This window comes from Marmota flaviventris, chromosome 10 (assembly GCF_047511675.1).
Source record: "Marmota flaviventris isolate mMarFla1 chromosome 10, mMarFla1.hap1, whole genome shotgun sequence".
Taxonomy (NCBI): domain Eukaryota; kingdom Metazoa; phylum Chordata; class Mammalia; order Rodentia; family Sciuridae; genus Marmota; species Marmota flaviventris.
In genome coordinates this window covers 73101170-73123147 of record NC_092507.1, presented here as the reverse complement: position 1 = coordinate 73123147, position 21978 = coordinate 73101170, and the positions used below count along the sequence as shown (strand labels likewise).

Below are 21978 nucleotides of genomic sequence, written 5' to 3'. Positions count from 1 at the left end.
ATATATATTTCCTTCTATTGCAAGATGATCAGCATATGATGTGATTCTTCCCCTCAAGGACTTTATATTCTAGTTGGGATAATAATATTATTTTAATACAAATGTAAAATTATAATGAATGCATCCTTTCAGAAGTCAAAAGACATATATATATATATGTAAAAGATCCCTTTCCTACTTACTAAAAATTTAAAATCAACCCATAAAAATTTTGGTTTTCAACATCCTCAAGTTCAAAATCACTGCTGATTTTATAGTCTCTAGATAACTGGTGTTAATCAGAAACCACAGCTAAGTTTGGGCATGTTATTTTAATGAATGAATAGCAGCACAGTTTAATAATTGAGAACTTTAATGAAAACAATTTACAAAAGTCAGAATATAAATAAATCATAGAAATCCTAGCCCAATGCTCTCTAAAATGTAATATATAATTTTTTATAACATTTCACTTATAGTAAAATGGCATGAGCACAGATAATACCCTCTATTATTGGGTAAGGCTAATATTCTAAAAGTAATTAAACTTTTCAGGGGGAAACTATATAACAAATCCTGCATATGATATACTAATAAACTATAAAGTGGATCCCTCACCATGGGTTCTCAATTTTTGCTGCTCTTTAGCACTATTTGGAGGAGTTTTGAAAACAGTGATGCCCAATTCAACACCTAAGATTCTAATTTCATTGGACTGGGGTACAGTCTATATGTGGGCATTTAAAAAATATTCCCCAGGTAAATTTTAGTGCAGCCAAGACTAAGAGTCACTGTTGTAAACGCATAAGTAATTATTTAAATATTTATCTAAACTTGGTTTGTCATTATCTTAAAAATAATTTCAAGAAATATGAATTGAAAATCTTGTAGATTTTGTAATTATCTTGTTTATGTAGTACATAAATGTAAACCTCATGTAGTACATAAGTGTAAACGTCATCACAAGGTTAAACTATCTTTTCTCTAGGAGTTTATTAAATTAATACCACTATCATCAAATAACCATACTGGATGTTGTGAGAGAAAGAAACAGAGCTGATTCCTTAAGACATACAACCTGTTGAAGACACTAAAGCCACAGAGTTGTAGAATTTTAGAGTTACTTCATGGAAAGAAAAATGTCACATGATCATACAGAATTGAAAAATGACACAGGATTTCCCATCAAGCTCCTGTGGTTTGAAAAACCTTCATAATTGAGATGGACTTGAAGCTGTTATTAGGAAGAAAGAATAAGAAGGGAGGGGATGGAGGGCATTCAAGATGGGTTATAAAAACCTGGAGTTAGGCAAGTACAAGATATTTTGGAAATTAAAAAATAATACATGATCAGAATGCAGTTTTTTTGTGAGTGACAGAAAAGTGCAGATTGCAAGGGAGAATTTTACATTCAACTAAATTTGGTCTGAAAAAACTGAGTCTGAGAACAAATAAATGGCTATTAAAACGTTAGTGGACTAGCACAGTGATGATACCAGTAACCCCAGCTACTCAGGAGGTGGAGATAGGAGGATCTCAAGCTCCAGGGCAGCCTCAGCATCTTACGGAGATCTTGTCTCAAGTTTAAAAAAAGTGCTGGGGATATAGTTCAGTGTTCCAGATACTGGGGTTCAATCCCCAGTATCACACACACAAAACACAGATACTTACTAAATAATTTAGCAAGGACAAATTACTTGATGCTTTTGTATTCTATTGTTTTGAGGTAGTTAGAAAACAAGTACTCAAGTGGACTAGTCAAGAATAAATATTCCTACTCCTTTATACATTCTACCTTAACATTCTTTTCAAAATGCCAAGGTTTGGGGTTGGGATTGTGGCTCAGCGGTAGAGCGCTCACCTTGCAAAATGCCAAGGTTTATAAACAAATTTTAGAAGGAAGAATGGAGTGACGGTAAGATCATTCATACATACTTTAATAGTTTGAGCTGATGTACTTTAAAACAAGGAAGTTTAATTTTTAACTTTTTAAAGTAAAATGAAAAAAAAGGTATGGTAATTAATTGTCTATCAGAATGGCCTATTCTTTAAAGTACAATTTGATTTGAATGGAAATTATTTAGTAATGAGAAAACTTAATTTTTTCCTTACTGTTTTTTATTACTCATAAAGTCACTGGCATAGCTCTTAACGTAGTCTTAGCATGAATTGTGGTAGTCTGGCATTTATGCTGATGTCAACTCAATTTAGAGTAGGAACTCAGTTACTGACTAAATATTGAAATGAGAAAGCAGTGTTTTGTTGAAAATTACCACACAGCATTTCAAACTACATGTTATTTTATGAAAGCATCTTTTTTCCTAACCTTTATTTTTAAGAAAGTATTACGGAGAATGTCAAACATACAAAAATAAAACAGTATAATGAAAAATAGTATAATAGAAGCCCAAGGACCTATAACTTCCCTTCACAAACTGTCAACACTAATTGTTTCAACTGTTTTTTCTTCTGAAATATGTTAAAGCAAACATCAAAGATAGAAGTTTTTCTATATTTCAGTTGGTGTCTGTGATAGTTATGAGAATATAAAAGACACATTAAAGAAGCCTGTTTATTTTGAAAAAGTTCCTTTTTTAATAAATGGTTGACGTTAAAACCTTGGGAATCATCCTCAACTTTTCTTTCATATTTCAGAGTCAATGTGACAGCCAACATGGTAAAGATTTTGAACCTCCTCTTGCTATTACTATCAACTAAATCAAAATTACCTTTTGACTGTTCTAAGGCCACAGTCCCCTAACTTGTTTATCTTTAACCTGTGAAACCCCCAAGTTTGCACAAGTTGCATTTGTTTCTTTTTTCTGAAATGCTTTTCCTCAAAAACAAACAAACAAAAACAGAAAACCCCACTGTGGCTGTGTGATTCCTTGAGGGTTCTTTGAATTTCACCTTCCAAGAAAGACCTGCCCTGACTATATACTATCTATATAACACACCCACCACCACCAACCCTGCCATTATCCTCTTCTGCTGGCCTTTTCTAACAGCTTTGCTAGAATGTAAGCTCTGGGAGGGCAAATACTTTGTTGATTTTATTCACTGCTATATTACCAGAGTCCAAAATAGTGACAGGCAGACATGAAGGCTGATAAGAAAATTAGTTGATAGCTAACAGATGAAGATGGAATTTAAGAACCTTTTCCTAAAGAATTTGAAACAACAAGTACTTAAATCATTTGAGAAGTACACTTTTTAGGAGCTTTGCTAGAATTTTCTTTTTTTGTGTGTGTGTGTGGGGGGGGCTTACAGGGGATTGAACTCAGGGGTACTCGACCACTGAGCCACATCCTCAGCCCTATTCTGTATTTTATTTAGAGACAGGGTCTCATTGAGTTGCTTAAAACTTCATTTTTGCTGAGGCTGGCTTTGAACTCATGATCCTCCTGCCTCAGCCTCCCGAACTACTGGGATTAGAGGCGCATGCCACTGCAAAAGGCAATTTACTTTTTAAAATTGAGTCCATCAGCGATTTAAATTAGACTAAATTCTAGTAAAATGTATCTGTCCTATTTAAGCAGTGTAGGATAAGTACCTGAAACACATCTAATTGTATTTAATAGAACGGCACTACATGGTGTCAAATTTGCATCAAGCATCTAGAATCACCAGCAAACATCATTTAAAACAAAATATACTAAAGGCTCCATCCAGTCTTCTGTTGCAGTCAATGTTAAGTCTAAAAGAAATGTCTCATAATCAAAATTTACTTCAGACTCTCATTCACCTTATATTTTAGAAGTAGGAGAAAGGAAGGTTAAAGCAACTACCTTGTTGCTTAACATGCAAACTTAAGAACTAAATTATAGGAATTTCCCATTTGAAATGCTCAGATTGTACGAGATGATCTTTAAGGTCTCTCTAGGCTACAACATTCTATTCTATATATCTTAAACCCGCACTGCTTATCCAGGATGAGAAAGCAGCTTGCTGTAGTAAGTTAGACAGCACTGGTTATTTACTAGCTGTGCAAGTTAAGCAAGTTATAAAACTTTGCAGAAGCTGCTTCCTTATACATAAACGGCCGTTAATAACGTCTATCTGGCAAAGTGACAGAAAGGATAGCAAAATTCTTGACATACAGTTTTCCATAATATTGGCAGCTATTACCTTCTTTTGCCAATGATATCGCAATGTAGAATCAACCATGCCAATAAAATTAGGGTGAAGGAGACAAGGAAAGTAAAATAATAGAACAGATTTACATTTTAGTGTTAATTTGATATGCATATTAGAAAATTATTTGTTTTCTTCTTACAAGAGAATACTGTTGCTACTCTGTCATTAACATAAACACCAGATTGTATATAACCCATGTTGTGAAATTTACATCTGTTCATAGATTTAACTGAGTTAGCATAATGTGGGTGATGACTATAGGAAGCTGTCCAAGTTCTCCACAACTGACACTTCCTTGATTGCAGAATACCAAAAGATAGTGAACTTTTCCCCCTTAAAGTATATTTGAAACATACCACTGTGACCATGGTGTAATATGAATATCCCCCATCACTCCTTGCTTCCCATTTTGGGAATGAGTGAAAACACCCAAACTCCCATGTTTTCCGTGTACTTGGCAAAGTCTGGATATCAACAGGCGATCTCCATTTGCCCCAAGAGCTGCCAAGCGCAGGGACAGTCCTTTCAGAGAGGGCTGGAGGGAACTGTGTTGGCAGCTCCCTGGGTAGAGGGGAAGGAAAAGGAAACTCCCTTCTTGGACTCCGCAGGGAGGGTGAGCGACTAAAGGAAGGGGTGGGGGTGGTGCAAGAATGGTCTGTCTGGGTTACCCTGCCGGACTCGCCCGGCCTCCGGCAGGCAGGGGAAGAAGGTCACACGGAGTAGCGTCGCGGGTTGAGAAAAGCGGGCGGGGCAGCGCCCCCGCCCCGGGACGAACCCAAGGTGTCCTCCAGCGGCCGGAGGAAGGTCCGGGCCGCGTCGCCACCCAGCCTCGCTTCCCAGGAGCGGCGGTTGAGCAGGAGTGGGGTGGGGGGAAAACGGCCAGCGGGGCCAGGCCGCGTCCCTCACCCAGGCCCGGGGGCTACAGCAGGCCGGCGGGCAGATGGCGAGGCCGGGGTACCCGGGCGCCGCCGCCTCCAGCCGGGCAGAGACGGCCCCTCCCAGACTTTCCCCCGGCGCCGCCACCCTTTTCCCCCACCAGCGCGGTACCTGCACAGCACGACTGAGGAAGGTGCCCGCGTCGGCTGCCAGCTTCTTCATGTTGAAGTCCATGATGTTCATTCTGGGCGGCAGCCGGGCAGAGCCGCCGGCGGACCTGACCGGGAGGCGGAGGCGCCGCGACAGGGCTGGGGCTCAGGGAGAGCGCGGCGGGGGCAGACGTGGTAGGTGGAGGGAGGCGGCGCCAACCCCGCCGCCCCAGCTGTCGTTTCCGTGGAGGGGAGGAGGAGGGGTGAGAGGGTGGGGCCAGGGGGAGAGAATAAGCGCCTCCGAGCAGGCCGCGCGCCCAGCGGCGGCCGCCGAGAAACTGGGCCTATCGAGCCGAGAGAGCTGCCTCTAACGTCGCCGCTGGCCGTAGCGGGGGAGCTGGACCCCGGCGGGCATCCCTGAGGTGTGGGGCCGGCTCCCCAAACGTGGAAGCGAGCACCGACCGCGGGGCGGAGCCTTTATCATGGTTATCGCGGGAACAGCGCCCTCTGGAGGCTCGTGGCCGCTCAGCCGCGGGGCGCTCCGGGAGCTCCTCCCCTCAGCTTGCCGGGGAGTTTTAGGGGGCGCTCCGCGGGGTCTCTTTGCTGCTGCACGTTCGCAGTTAACCTCTGAGAACCGAGAGTGCAGAGGACCCAGGTTCCTCTTTTAATTTTAAGAGGAAATACGGAAGTTAGGGCATAGAATTAAAGTATCTGTGAAGTTGGAACCAGCCGGCCCCAGTCATCTCATAGCACCGGCACGCCCCGCCTTTCCCTGAAGCCTGGATGGCCACTCTGCAAACGTTCGCAGAATGGGTTGCATTTAGCGTCCGCATCGACCCTGTTGTGTATTCATTCAGCACTTTTGAGTATCTGCTGTGTGCCAGGCGCTGAACTAGGTGCTGGAGATATCATGCTCTTACTCTCTTGACAACCTTCAGGGTGTTCACTCTGCTAACTGGAGCTGTTTGCTGCCCCTAGGACTTTGAATCCGTTGAGGCAGCAAGCTTGCAGGACTACAGATCCACATTAGGTGCCTGCTCTGTAAAGCATGGTGCTGGGGACTCTGTGCTGGGCCATGGACACAAAGAAGTTTAACATGGTGAGTGAAAGAGGATAGCCCTTGACAATTCAGCGTGATATTTCAGTAACAAATATAATGTCCAATCTGTTTGAAATCCCGTCCAAGTAACTTTTAAAGCAGCCTTCCGACAAAATCTATGCTTAAATGAAGTTAAAAAAGGTACTAGTATGGAAGGAGATTCATTGATACTTCAAGAATAAGGAAACACTATTTTGTGTGTGTGTGTGTGTGTGTGTGTGTGTGTGTGTGTATAGTTGTGTCCATTTGATATAATGGGGCTGGGAAAATGCAGACCCAACAGGCAATGAAATGAGCTTCCAGTTAGGCTTCAGAAACAGCAGTCACAGAAGCAATAGATGCTGTTTAAGATTGAAAGATAAGGGAAGTAAAAACATTAAAAGGGCAAGTAGATAACTTATAAATATTTATCTTCTTTTATTCTTATTCTTTTTGGTGGTGATAGAAACAGTTACCTCTTTTTAATTTACTTTTTAATATTTATTTTTTAGTTGTAGTTGTTTGGACACAATACCTTTATTTTATTTATTTTTATGTAGTGCTGAGGATCGAATCCAGGGCCTCGCATGTGCTAGGCTAGCGCTCTACTGCTGAGCCATAACCCTAGCCCCTAACTCTTTTTAAAGCAACTCCAATATCACAAAATCTCCCAGCTCAGAAATACTCCATATCTTTCATTTCCACTTATTTCCCAGCAATACAGAACAGGAAACATACAATCAGAAATCCTATTTTCCTTTTACTATCTCTTTTAAATCTTTGTGTGGAGAAGCATTCTCTCTCTCTCTCTCTTTGTGTGTGTGTGTGTGTGTGTGTGTGTGTGTTTAAAATAGGTAATCTGCCATAAACTATGTTTATTTTTATAAATGCATCACACCACCATGTCCACCATTAAGAGAAAGAACCCTGGATCCTCTTCCTCAAGTGTTCAGATTTTCCTAGACTTAAAGAGAAAACTTAACTTCCTCCTTTTGAACCCTCCACAGCTGTAATCTTGTTTGCCATTCCCTTTGTCTACCTTATTTTCATAAATCCTTATTCTTAGCCTTTGATACCTTTTCTTTACAGAGAACATATAAATCGTCAGACTATTTGGAAGGATCTCCTTCAACTAAATTTTCTTATTTCCACCTCCTCTTCTCAACACTCTTTTCCCCACCATTACCTCATGTTTAAAAGGGAGAGGATCTCAGGTGTTCTGAGTAGAGCCACTGTTCCTTTAATCTTGGCTGCACATTGGCATCACCTGGAGACTCTAAGCAACACTAATGCCTGGATCCCATCCTGAATGTGGACTGGGCACTCGGATGTTTAAAAGCTCCCTCAGGTGATATCTAATGTGTAGATAAGATTAAAAATGAACCCATTGTCCTCTTGAACTATCTCTTCCCTTTGCCCACAGATAGATTCTGTTTCTTACCAGATGTGAGTCTCTCAAAGGTAGTAACCATTTCCAATTTATTTTAAAATTTTTATGTTCTACATTCCTGGTGACAGAGTGGATTCTCAGATAATTTGCTAAATGAATAATGTACTCAAGTCAAGATGTATACAGTTCTGGGTTCTTTTGTGACACCAATACCCTGAACCTAAACTTCCAAATACCTATTCACTTTCAGGTTCAGTGTTTCCAGTGGTAAGGCTGTTGTAGTTTGCTTTTACTTGAAAGTTGTTCCTTTTTTGAGGTTCCTATATTTGCAACTTGAATCACATGCAAAAATCACCTAAGCCAGAAATCTGAGCTCCTTTTGATCATTTCCTACCTCCTGACAGTTTTTACCTCCAAAATGTTTCTTATCTTTGTTCTCTTCTTTAAAAAAATTGAAATAATTTCAAACAAAAAAGCAAGAATGGTTCAAAAAATTCTGTAGACCCTTTGCCTAGAAACCACACTCAAGCCTTAGCCAATTGTTCCAGAGTTTATTTACAGCAGAAGCATCCAAGCTAAGAGCATGTGTTGTACCCATGTGACATGTTGCTCAATCCTCCTTCAATCCAGATCAGTTCTTCAGGCTCTTGGACATACTATCCCTCTCCCTCTGTTCCCCAGGGCTAACTTCTTAAGTTGATATATCAATGTCTCTTTTATTTTCTACTTTCAGTGAATTTTTTTTATGTATCTGTAAGTGATACTACTTATCTTCAAACTATGAAATGGGTATATAGATGTTTACTTTTTAATTAGGGATATAGTACTTTTGTTTTTGTCTGCTTTTATTCTTTGTGGATTGATTTCTTTTGTGTCTCATAACTTTTAAACCATATCTTCTGTTTTACTCAGTTTTTAATAAGAAATGGATGACCAGTTTAAAAAGTAATATCTAAAAATAAGTAACATTGCTTTACACCAGCTACCAATCAGAAAATATAATAAAAGAAAATATTTCATTCCTAGCAGTATCAGGGAAGTAGATTTTCTAGGTGTATGCAATTATTTTGCACGACCTGTATGGAGAAAATTATAATTCTCCATTGAGGGCCACCAAAGGAAACTTGACTAAATGGAGAAACCTTGTTTTTACTTAGAAAACCCCATATAATAAAGATATTCACTCTATTTAAATTATTTGTTTAATTTTTGGCAACATAGCTTTTTGTTTTTTAACTCATTCTTAGTGACTTGTTTTAAAAATGTTTCTTCTGTCAGAGGTACCTAAAGGATATCACTGCCCAGTGAGCAATTTTGGTATGAAATTCTTTCTTGGCTTGGAAGTTCCAAGATCATTTAGCTGTTATAGATTTAAAACCCAAATCAGTGGGAGTACACCATAATTATAAAATTTCAGGATAGACCCTGTCCCTTTTCAGAGCTTGTTCTATGACAGAAAATCTTCCTTAGCATCATATGGTTTAAAAGTTATGAGACACAAAATAAATCAATCCACAAAGAATAGAAGCAGACAAACCAAAAATATTAGATCCCTAATTAAAAAGTAAACATCTATATACCCATTACAAAGTTTGAAAATAAATAGTATCATTTACAGATACATAAACATCATTCAGACATCTTCCCCATCAGCCATGGGGTAGGTTTTATCTGGTCTGCCCTTCTACTGAAGATACAGAACTTCATGATTTTTAATTTATGTGTATATATGAGGCTATGAAGTGGGGATGGGGACACTAATTGTTACCAATTCCTGATTGTAACAAAGGTCTAAGGTCTTTTCTCTAGTTACTGTATGTGTTGAAAGCCACAGCCCAAGGGGCCCCAGCAAACTTTCAGACTGCCAGCTGATGATTGGCTCACAGGGGCCCCAGCAACTTCTAGCTGATTGGCTCCTCTGCGGTGATGCTCATTGGGCTGTTTCCCTGCGCTTTCAGACCACGGAGCTGCTCATTGGGGGACTTTTTTGGCTCCACCCACGCGACCCAGCCAATGGGCCTCAAGAGCAGGAGGAGTGGGGGAGGTGGAGAGGCTTGTGGGAAGCCTATGGTGGCAGTTGGGCTCTGAGGGTTATTCCTGAGGAGCTGTTTTGTTTGGTGTGTGGTTCTAAAAATAAAGTTTGTTTCTTTTGACAAGTGGCTCCTTAATTGTGCCCAGCCATACTGCGGCAGTATGGATTTTTATGATACACTATTTTTAAAATTGACATATATTTATTGTAAACATGATATTTTGAAATATGTATATATGTATTGGAATTAATAAACTGGGATAATTATCATATGCATTATCTCACATACTATTTTTATGGTAAAACACTTAAATCTGTTTTCTTAGTGATTTTCAGGAATACAATATATTGTTATTAACTGTAGTCACCATGTGGTACAATAAATCTTGGACTCATTTCTATTATCTAACTGAAATTTTGAATTCTTTGACCAATATCACCCAACCCCTATCTATTCTCCCCTTCCCCTGCCCCTTGTAACCACCATTCTATACTTTGCTTCTATTAGTTCAACTTAGATTATATATATAAGAGGGATCATACATAAGTGAGATAGATGGTATTTCTTTCTATTTCTGGCTTATTTCACAAACATAATGTCCTCCAGGTTCATCCATGATTTTGCAAATGACAGAATTTCTTTTTTTAAAGGGGTTGGGGTTGTGGCTCAGTGGTAGAGTGCTTGCCTCGCATTTGTGAGGTCCTGGGTTCGATCTTTAGCACCACATAAAAATAAATAAATAAAAAGGTATTGTGTTCAAATACAACTAAAAAAATAAATATTAGAAAAAAAGACAAAGTAGCATTCCTTTGTGAATATAAATACTACATTGTCTTTATCCACTCATCACCACCTAGGTTTAAACATTCAGACATCTTCCCCAACAGCCATTTCCCCACTCAAGATAGGGTCATGTTGTGTACTTATGGCTGTGGTATCCATTTCCTTCTTTATTTCTGCTGCTTGGATATTTTCCTATCTTTTTTGCAAGCTCAAGTATGCAGTAATTTTTCCCCTACATTTTATTGGGCATGTATTTCTTTTTCTTTTTTTCTTTTTCTTTCTTTCTTTCTTTTTTTGTGTGTTTGTGCCAGGGATTGAACCCAGGGTGCTTAACTTTTGAGCCATAACCCCAGCCCTTTTTAAATATATTTTATTTAGGGATAGAGTCTCTGTGAGTTGCTTAGAGCCTCGATAAATTGCTGAGGCTGGCTTTGAACTCTCGAAACTCCTACCTCAGCATCCCAAGCCACTGAGATTACAGGTATGTCAGCTCTTTCCTTCCCTTTTCCTCCCCGCCCCCACTCTTTCTCTCTTTCTTTCTTTCCCCCCAACATTTCTAAGTGTTTGTAGTGGAAGAGTTTTCATGTTGTCTAATCTATCTGTATTAAGGACTGATTGTGTTCCGATCAAGTAATAGACGCCTGGCTACAATGACTTATCCAAATATGAATTCAATTTCTAACCTACTATGAAGTTCAGAGGTTGGCAGTTTTCTGTTTCTTTTCAGCCATTCTTATGTAACTTTCATTCCAATGTCTCAAGATGCCTTTAAGCCATCACTTAATATTTTCAAGGAAGAAAGAAGATGAAGACTAAAGGCAAAGGTACATGCTTTCTCTTTTTTAAATCAAGATATCACTTTTTCCTAAGTCCCACTGAATAAATTTTTATTGATATCATACTAGCTAGCACTGGATCATTTAGTTTCCCATAAATGCAATAGTTTGGTAAACACAATCTGCCTTTTTAAGAGATAAGAGTATCTATAAGAGTATAATAACTCTTATTTTTTTTAAAAAAACTATATATTGTCATTTTGAACAAACTGGGATTTCTTTTAGCAAGGAAGGACAGAAGAGTTACAGGTTAAGCAATATCAGCATCTGCCCTGCTACTGTAAAGCAAGAAATGAAAATGTCCCATGCTCACTGAAATTTCCTTTCAGTTTTTAGTCTGATAAACAGAATCAACTATATAAATTTGCAAGGACCAGTGCAAATGAAAATATGGAGCCCTTTGTAGGAAAAAAGTGCTGTTAAAAGGTGCTGAAATGTAAACAAACAAAAAAACAAAAAAACCCCACTCTCATTTCTACTGTGATCTCAGAATTTATCATAGTATTTAAAAAATTTGCTATTTAATGCCATTCTAAGCAAAAAACAAAACAAAACAAAAGCAAAAACAAAAACTTAAATTATTAGCCTGGATTTTTACTACACATCTTCATATCACACAATGCCAGTTGTAATATGCCAATACAAGAATAGTTAATATGTGTGTCTAATCACTGAAATACATAATGCTGTTTGTTTGTTTATTGGTATTGGGGATTGAATCCAGGGGTGCTTCACCATTGAGCTACATCCCCAGCTATCTTATTTTTTATTTTGTAACAGGGTCTTGCTAAGTTTCTGAGGCTTACCTCGAACTTGCTTTCCTCCTACCTTAGCCTCTCAAGTAGCTGGGATTTACATAATGTGTATTTCATACTGTATATGCATATGTGTCTTTTTCTTACCAACATAGTAGAAATGCTGCATAGAACTCACTTGATTTTTAAGTTTCATTTCTTGATATGTGCACATTCTACCAGTTATCTCAACCTTTGACTTGCTGATGATTAAGGTAAGATTGAAAGGAGGAGGAACTATGGACTTGCCCTTGTCTTCTAATATCAGTTCATTGTGTGACAGCTTCCATAAAACACTTACCTTGTACTCTCATTGATCTGCTGAAATTCTTTACTCTTAAGTGTATTGCAAAAACTGTATGTGAATGGGGCCTCAAGGAATGGCAGCAGATATGTATCTTCTGTAAGTGTTGATGTAGAAAGATGTTTAAGACACCATATTTGCCAGCTGCAGTGGAACATACCTGTAATCCCAGCAACTAGGGAAGCTGATGCAGGATGATCGAGAGTTCAAAGCGAGCTTCAGCAACTTAATGAGGCCTGAAGCAACTTAACAAGACCCTGTCTCCAAAAAAAAGGGGGGGGGTGGAGTGGGGTGGGGCTGGGGATGTGCCTCAGTGGTTAAGCACCCTGGGTTCAATCCCTAGTACCAAACAAACAAGTGAAAACAAACAAACAAATAAATACCATATATATATGAAAAAGCAAGGTGCAGAACAGTGTGTGTCCTTTTATGTAAGTAAAAAAGGGATATGATTATAAATATATTAAATCCACATATATCTGTATAAGCAGAACTTTTTAAATAAAAAGAATTTTAAGAAACTATATACAGTAGTTGCATTTGTGAAGAAGAGCTGTGGGGTAAGGAGTGGGAAGGGGAGGAGATTTTCACTTTCTATTTTATATTTTTCTATACAGCTTGGATTTTCAACCTGTGTGTGTTTGTGTATATATATAGATACACATATTAACACATTTTTTTATACTTTTATTTTTGGAGTTTAACATAAGAACTTAACTGATTTAGTAATCATATTGCATTATCATTAAAAGTATTCAAACACCATACAAATGAACAATGAAAGAAGCAACCAGCAATCCCAAGTACCACCACCCAGAAATAACCAGTGTTAACTTTTGGTGACTGTATTTCTGCACATAAATACAGACAAAGAATGAATGAGAGAGAACGCTCTACCACAGAAAACAAAAAGAAAGTCGTAAAAGATATAAATTAAATATACTTGAGTTTAACAAAAACAAAAAAACTAGAGTGAAAAGTGGATAGCTAAGTTTTATATTTCTTTCTGACAAGAGATTTTAGATCCTAAAAGACCCCTCTCAGAATCATTTTGTATGAAGTTTTCTTTTTAGCTCTCCTTTTCTAAACTATCTGTTTCAATCTTATACATCATCTGTTAACTGTTAAAGATGAGATAATGGGATCTTTTGTTTCTTGATCTTTCCTTTATCTCCTTACCAATTTGGTTTGATTTGATTATCTTTACTTTTGGTAGAAGGTTAAACAGGGAATCAGCAATTCTGTGTAATTAGAGGGTATTAAAAAAAAACAAGCATTCTCAAATGCTGTTGGAGGAGGTATATGCATTTATTAAGATATTTGGAAGGGTAATTTGGTATACTTATCAAAATTATAAAACATATAAGCTTATTTGACCCAGCAATTCTACGTGTCAGAATTTATCCAGAAGCAAGTCTGTACAAAGATAAGTATATAAATATATTTTTGTGACATTGTTTTTAAATTTTTTTTTGGACATCAAGTCAGATTTTATTGTCCCTAAATAAAAATTTTTTGGAACATAGCCACACTGTTTTTTTTTTTCTTTTTCTTTTTATTTATTTATTTTAATTTTTTTAGTCATACATGACAGCAGAAAGTATTTTGACATATAATAAAATTTTTTAAATTTATTATTTTTACTTATACATGACAGTAGAATGTATTTTGACGTATTTTACACACATGGAGTATAAGTTCCTATTCTTTCGGTTGTACATGATGTGGAGTTAAACTGGTTGTATATTCACATAGTGACAGTGTTTTTAATACCAGAAAATTGGAAACATGTTAATCAGTAAGGAAATAATTTTATGACTTATAGCACACACACAATGTAAAATATCATGCAACTGTTAAAAGAATTATGGAGACAAATACATGTTGAAATGCAAAAATTGTGAATTTATAATGTTGTCTTTTTCTTTTTTTGTGAATTTATAAAGTTAAGAGAAAAATTCATTAACACACAGTGTAATTCCCTGGATTATAAAAGTGTGTGTGTGTGTGTGTGTGTGTGTGTGTGTGTTCATACATTTACATTGGCACAGAGTGGTGAACATAGAGAAAAACTGGGGAGAAGAAAAGGACTGGGGAGATAAACAAAAGTCATTTTCATATTAATCCTGTATACTTAAAAATCTGCTTTAGCATTTACAATGGAAATATATACACTGTATAAAAGAGGGAAAAAGAGGAGAAAGGGCAGGAAGAAGAGAAAGAGCCCTTCAGTCTCTTCTTCCTCAAAGTTTAATTTGTGAAAGTAAATCTAATTTTATCTTGTATTTCATGTTGAAAAATTGACATAATGATTAAGTCTGCAGTATTTTCAAATGTAAAGTAAAACAAAACAACTTTGCCTTTAACACAATCCACACAACTTGCCATAGATATTAACCATCAAACCCAAATTTTTCCTTACCTCAAAATTACATAGTTCCCTTCCTATTATGCCTAGGATCCTATAATAATTTAGTTCACCACATCCTTGATCCTGAACAAAAGTGCTAGGCTACTAGCAATGCTCTTTTCTTTCAAATGATTTCTAGAAATATCTTGTCCTTTATGTCCATGTTTTCACTGGAGTGATTGAATTTTCATTCCAGTATAGAATAGAGCTCCATTATAATTTTATTTTAAACTTTAGTTAGTGATATTATCTTGTGACTTAGAATAAAGACTAAAAAGAAGAGTAAAATAACAGGTTGGCCCACATTGTTGTAATTTAGGTTAATATGACTCATACTAGCAATAAGCTTCCTGTATTGAAGGGCACATATATTTTACTGGTGCTTTGAGTTATGGTAGTAAGGAAAAAATATCATCAAATAAAGTGGTATGTGTTTAAACTCTTAATTTCTCAAGGAAAAGTTTAAAAAGACACAGTTATCAGTTGCTTACATATCCGATGAGCTAAAAAACACCTATTATGAGCAATCTCTACGCTAAATTCCATGGAAGACACCAATCAATATAAGATATGGTTCATTCTGCTGGGACTGGTGGCACAGGCCTGTAATCCTAGATACTAGGAAGGCTGAGGCACAAGGATAACAAGTTCAGGGCCAGCCTAGGCAACAGAGCAAGATCATTCTCATAGTAAAATAAAGGGGCTAGGATGTAGCTCAGTAGTAGAGCACTTGCCTAGCATGTGTAAAGTGCTGGGTTTAATCCTCAATTTTTAAAAAATATAGTCTTTTCTGTCAAAGGACACCACATTATCAGATATTATGGAAATCTGAATCTAAGAAAATCAGGATTGGAATACATTCATTCAAATTATTGTGGTAAAGTTAAAGTTAAGGATACTTAGAAGTCTTGCTAAGAAGGACAAACCATGACCCTGTGCTCAGAGCACATAAAGTTTTAGACACACACACACACACACACACACACACACATACCCACACACACCCACACACAGACAACCTAAATGGTAAGGCTTGTAATGCCAAGGATTGATGGAGTTGAATGAATAAGTTACAGAAAGGACATATTATTTGGGTGGAGTAGTTAGATAAGCCTCATGAGATGAGACATTTAGTGTCCAATGTCTACAATGGAATTAGAAATATGTGATTAAAATTGGGGGAGACCACCAGGTTAAAGATATAGACTTTGGAGTCATTTGTGTAAATGTGGTAAATAAGATTCCCAGCAGGAGATAAACAGAATGAGAAGGTAAGAAAGACTAAAATCTGAAAAGATAGAAAGATACTGTGAAATTAAGGACAGATTAAAAAATTGAATATCTAGAAATTTAAAATAGTCATTATAATAAAAAATTTAATGGACTGACTAATAGCATGTTGGGTACAGATGAGATTATTAAATACAAAATAATACAGATGGCAGCATGGAAAAACAGAAAATGAAAAATATGGATCAAGAAAAATGAGAACAGAATGAGAATGCTAAATATACTATAAGATTTCCTGAAAAGAAGATATAAGAAGTTTTACAAAGGGACTAAGAGAGATCTGAGCTTGCACTCTTGCTCTGTCCTCTGTCAGTTATGATGTATCAGGAAGGTTCTTGCCAGATGCTGGTCTTCAGAACTGTAAGGAATAACTTTTTTATATGTAAATTATCCAGTCTCAGGTATTCAGTTAGAGCAACAGAAAATTTACTGATTTTTCCTCAGCTTCATGAACTTCTGGCTTCTACTTTTGTTTTTGAGAAATCTGTTGCTGCTCTATTGCTAATCTAATAGTTATTTTTTTCTTGTAGGTAGTCTGTCTTTTATATCTGATTCCTAGGCACATTGGAATCGTCGTTTATATCTATATGCCAGGTACACTGTAGTGAAATTATAGTATTGCAAAGACAAATTATAATTTTCACTACAATGTGCTTAGTGTATACTTCTTTTTATTTTGCTTTATAGAAATTTCTGACTCTTGACCTCTAGAGTGTATAGTTTCTTTGCTTGTCCTCATCTTTCTAATTTTTAATTAAAGTTCCTCAAGGTATAATTCATTTTCACTATTCCTTTTACTCTATAACACAGATAATTGCCTCCACTCAAATATATCTATTTATATACAGATGACACCCAATTTTCTTTTATTTCATTCACTAATATTTTAACATCTACATATTTAAAAGATAAGAACTTTTTTGGTAACTATAACCACTATACCATTATTACACCTAAAAGAAAATTAATAATGATTTCTTAATGTTAGCATATAGTCAGTAGACAACTTTGTAATTCTTATAAATACCATAAAATTTTAAAAATTAAGGTTTTAATTAAGTTCCTTTCTTGATTTCAGCTGTTTAGTGGTTTCTTTTTAGTGGTTTCTTAGGGTAAAGAACAAAAACTGTTACTGGTTTATAGGCCCTGCATGATCTCTCATTGCTTATCTTGTCACCCAGATAGATGGAATGCAATCAGCAGATCTTAGCTTATCTTGAGTTGATATATAAGTAATAATAATATATCAAAGAGCATCTGAAACCTTTATGGTGAAATTTGCATTTCTTGGAATTTGTTTTGACCAAAAAGGAGACAGTTAAATACTGATGTGGGAAATGGTGCAGGCCTGTCTCAGCTAAGGTGGATATGCTACTGAAAGGGTCTTGGTAGACATCAAACTTTGACAGCTCATCCCATAGTGCTCCCCAGCAAACTCTCAGGGTTTGGAAAGAACCCAATACAACTGAAATTGTTTTCTTTGTTACAGCAAGGACAAGCTTCCCAAGGACAGACTGCCTAGATTCACCTCTTGGCTGCCAGCTAGTCAATTTATTTTGAAAAATGTAGAAATGAGGATAAGTGTTCCCAGACTTTCTGTAGTTTTTATTTTCTCTCATAAGTATAATTTTTGCCCTTGTTTCTTTGTGTCTTTATATGTGAAAAAGTTTGTTTACAGGTAAATAACCACATGTCTTTGAGTTTTTCTTTGATATTAAAAGCTTGGTCTTACTCTTCAAATCCATCCTCTCTATTCTTTCTCATCTCCATACTTCTATCCACTTTGTTGTTCAAGATACAAATTTGGGAGTGTTTTCAGTGTGTCCTTATCCCTCACCCCTAGCTCTTTTCCAATGTCCATTTCATCTTCAAGATCTGAATAGATTTTCAAGATACATCTTTTCTTTTTTTGTACTGGGGTTTGAATCCAGGGGTGCTTTACCACTGAGTTATCCTCACTCCTCTCACCCCCAACCCTGCCAGGCTTTTTTTTTTTTTTTTTTTTTGAGAGAGAGAGAGAGAGAGAGAATGAATTTTAATATTTATTTTTTAGTTATCGGCGGACACAACATCTTTGTTTGTATGTGGTGCTGTGGCACGCATGCCAGCGCGCTACCGCTTGAGCCACATCCCCAGCCCCCTGCCAGGCTTTTTTGAGACAGGTCTTGTGAAATTGCTGAGGCTGGCCTTGAACTTGCTATCCTCCTGCTTTAGTCTCCTGTGTCACTGGGATTATGGGCGTGTGCCCTGTGCATGGCTCAAAATACAACTTAAGCCTAATTTTTCTCCCTACATTTAAACTTATTTTCTTCCATTTCATTTTATTTTAGGAGCTGCGATGTTCTTTTAAAACCATGTGTCTCATCATATATCTCTCCCTATTTAAGCATTTCAAATGATTTCCACAAAACCTTCAATGCTTAACGTGGCCAAATCTTGCACAGTTCTGTTTGTTCTGGCTCTTATCTACCTCTCTAAACTCATCAAGCACAATTGTTTTCCTTGCTTATAATCATAGCCACAAGGTGTTTCTTTCAATTCCTTCAGGCAACAAGCCTTTTACCACCTTAAGAACTTTAAGTATTCTATTCCCTTGGCCTAAAAACTCCTTTTTTACTTATTCTTTACAAGTTCTTCAGAGAGGCCTTCCAAAACTCCTACTAAACAAACTAAATTGAGGATTCTCTTATAAATCCATTATAGTTATAAATACAATTTATAATTATATTCATTTATATAATAATTTATTTAATAGCTTAATCCCTGCTAGTCTATAACTCCAAAAGTTATCTGCTTTAAAAAATTTTGTGTAATACATGCTTAGCACATAGTAGATAATACTTAATTTGAATGAATGATTGAGAGAAGTCATTTGTGGAAGATTTCAGTCTAGTGCCTAATACATAGACAATACTCAAATTGGTTTTTCTTTTCTATGTTAAACATATCTGCTATTAGTCTTTTACTTAATAGCATATTATTAGGTTTCTTTTCTTTTAAAGGGTGTATTTTAAATTTTTTGAATGATGTAGTTATTCCACTAGATGTCAGGCTAACCTAAAAAAATATTAATTGCTATAAAATTAAAACCATGTGTCTCATCATATATCTCTCCCTATTTAAGCATTTCAAATGATTTCTGCAGTGTTCAGTTGAGCTAGTAGATGATTCTCATACTATAATTTAATGAAGAGAATGTTTTTGTAGATACCTTTGAAATTGAGATTGTGGATGCTCCATGATTGTATATTAAATAAGAAGAATGTATTTTTCCTGTGCTATAGAAGGTTATAGAGATTTTGAGTTTCTCATTAAAAACTTGAACTCTATCATTAATAATACTTTTATGAAATACAAAAAAATTAGCTTCTCATATTTTCATATTTTGCTTAATACAAACTATATGCCAGACACTTTGCTAAATGCTTTATCATATTTAATCATAATTAATGATTATATCAATAAATGTATCTCCATTAATAAAGCAATCCTGTGAGGTAAACAGTATTAGTCTAGTGCACCTCACAGACCTAAAAGCTCTACCTCTGAAACTTGCTGCATTGGGAACCATGCTTCCAACTCATGAGCTTTTAGGAATATTCCAGATCCAAACCATAACATTCATATTTCTAAAAAGTAAAGATATTTTAATAGTCTTGTCAACATCCATGCCTCTTGGAACTCAGTTTTTTTTTAATGAGCTAGCTAAATAATGATGTTGATTAGGAGAGGTTAAGACAGTCATGGAAAGAGCATAGGAGTTGGAATCAGAATTTGGTTTGCATCTCAGCATCATTGTTTTCTAGCTTTAGTCTGAGAGTTGGCAAGTTATTTCACATCTTCACTGAACCTCAGTTTCCTTATCAGTTAGGTGTGCATTCAGAATAATGTCTGTCTTGTAGTGATGAAATAAAGATTTATTTATTTTATTTATGTAATCGATTTTATTTTTTAAAATACACAACTGCGGAATGCATTACAATTCTTATTACACATATAGAGCACAATTTTTCATATCTCTGTATATAAATTGTGTTGACACCCAATTCATGTCTTCATACACGTACTTTTGGATAATGATGTCCAAGAAATGAAGATTTAATGAGAAAATATGTGGCAAGTTTCTACCACAGTGCCTGCTGTCTAATAAGCTTACTTAGTTCAGTAATTTTTGTTTTTATTATAGTTACAAATTTCTCAGTCTGACAGCAAAAGATATTAGTTTTGTAAGTACTATGGGTTAAAATCCCTCCTATTTGGGTCATGTATAAAATAGCAACATCACATTCATATCTAACTGACTTAAAATATCTATTGACAATGTAAATACAGAGGCTAATTAATTTTCAAAATGAGAATATATCCACTGAGGAGCTAAGAATTAAAATATCTTATACTTAGTCAACGTTTTTCAAGTACCTTTGATGCTTGGATGTGATAATAAAGCTAGAGAAATTTATTTATATTAATCTGTTCTTCTCTAGACTCTAATAGATCCCAAATTATCTCTCAATTTTAGCTTTCTTTACACGGGCTTTCAAGATGAATATTCCTAAAAGTATGGCTCAAACTGTATTACAACTTGCTCAGGCATCTGCAGGTTTCATTGCCTGTCAAAGTAAGTGTACAGTAATCTTGGTTAGTCATGTCATAGACTATTTCCCCCACTTTTTCTATATAGTATACCTCTGTATGCATGCAGAGCTAAACCAAGATACGTGGGTACAACACTTGATGTCCGTAATTCAAGTTTATATTTTGAAAATATCTGTAAATTTATTTAATGGGCCTGAAATTAGATTTTTATTTTACATTTTAAGAAATTTAAAAAATCTGGGAGAATACAAAGGACAGTATAACAAAACACTCTCATTCTCCTGATATAAAAATAACAATTAAAAAAATCATATCAGTTTTTTTTCAAGGGCTAAAACATTATGGTTTAAACTTAAGACATAGGTAACAAAGTCAACACCCTCAGTCTCATTTACCTTTCTGTCCACCACCCAAATCTTCCTCTATGAAGTGTTTGATGTGCCTCCTGCCTAACCAATTTTTCAAATACTTATTTATGCTTACAAACAAATATAGTACAGTTTGTTTTAATTTATGTACATTATATCATTCTGAATTTTTCTTAATGTTATATATTTTAAATTTGTTTAATATAGATTAAATATTGATATTATTTCTTTTAGCTATTGTACAGAAGTCTACCCAGTCCCCTACTTCTGGATGCTTAGATTTTTCCAGTTTTCACTCTGAAAAACATTTCTACAGGGAATGTCTTTCTTTACATATCCTGGAACACAAACATATGTAGGAATATACCTGTAAGTAACATGCATGTTTTTAAATCTTACTAAATATAGCCAAGTTGCCTCCAGAAGAAAGTCCTATTTCCTCCCATTTTTACTAAGTAAAAGTTAATAGATATAATTTGGTGGAAATAGTATCTTTTTTATCTGCAGTTTTGGTACCTTCAAGATTGAGACATTTTTTTTCTACATTTTTTGGTCTTTTAATTTTTCCTCTATAAAATTGATTGTTGGTGTGCTTTTGCCCATTTCTTTGTTGTTGAGTTGTTGATATGTTTTTTTTCCCCTCTTTTTTTTTGGTCTGGAAAATACCTGCTTCTTACTGTCACAAACTTGTGTGTTATTTAAATTATTACTATTATTATTTTAAAAAATATTTTTTTTAGTGTTGATGGACCTTTATTTTATTTGCTTATTTATGTGTGGTGCTGGGAATTGAACCCAGTGCCTCACAAGTTTGAGGCAAGTGCTGTATCACTGAGCTACAACTCTAGCCTGTAAATTATTTTTTAAAAAATATTTTTTAGTTGTCAATGGACCTATATTTTATTTATTTGTATGTGGTGCTGAGAATTGAACCCAGTGCTTCACACATGCTAGG

The 21978-nt window shown here is 36.0% G+C and overlaps 1 protein-coding gene and 1 long non-coding RNA gene across 5 annotated transcripts in view; one reads left to right on the top strand and one right to left on the bottom strand.

Annotated features, from left to right (window-relative positions):
- Positions 1-5358, bottom strand: part of Sh3glb1 (SH3 domain containing GRB2 like, endophilin B1) — a 34665-nt gene extending 29307 nt beyond the window's left edge. Inside the window, exon 1 of one of the 4 annotated variants that reach the window (XM_071618008.1) lies at positions 5164-5358. In XM_071618008.1, the coding sequence (XP_071474109.1) occupies positions 5164-5235 (72 nt within the window). In that variant the 5' untranslated portion in view covers positions 5236-5358. The remainder of the gene's footprint in view (positions 1-5163) is intronic. The other 3 variants (XM_071618009.1, XM_071618010.1, XM_027935180.2) reach the window with 3 other exon arrangements.
- Positions 5359-5722: 364 nt separating this feature from the next.
- LOC139707257 (uncharacterized) lies at positions 5723-21361 on the top strand. Its single transcript, XR_011708873.1, has 3 exons — positions 5723-6037; positions 6120-6240; positions 21258-21361. It is a non-coding gene; the product is annotated as an uncharacterized lncRNA (long non-coding RNA).
- The last annotated feature ends 617 nt before the right edge of the window (positions 21362-21978 follow it).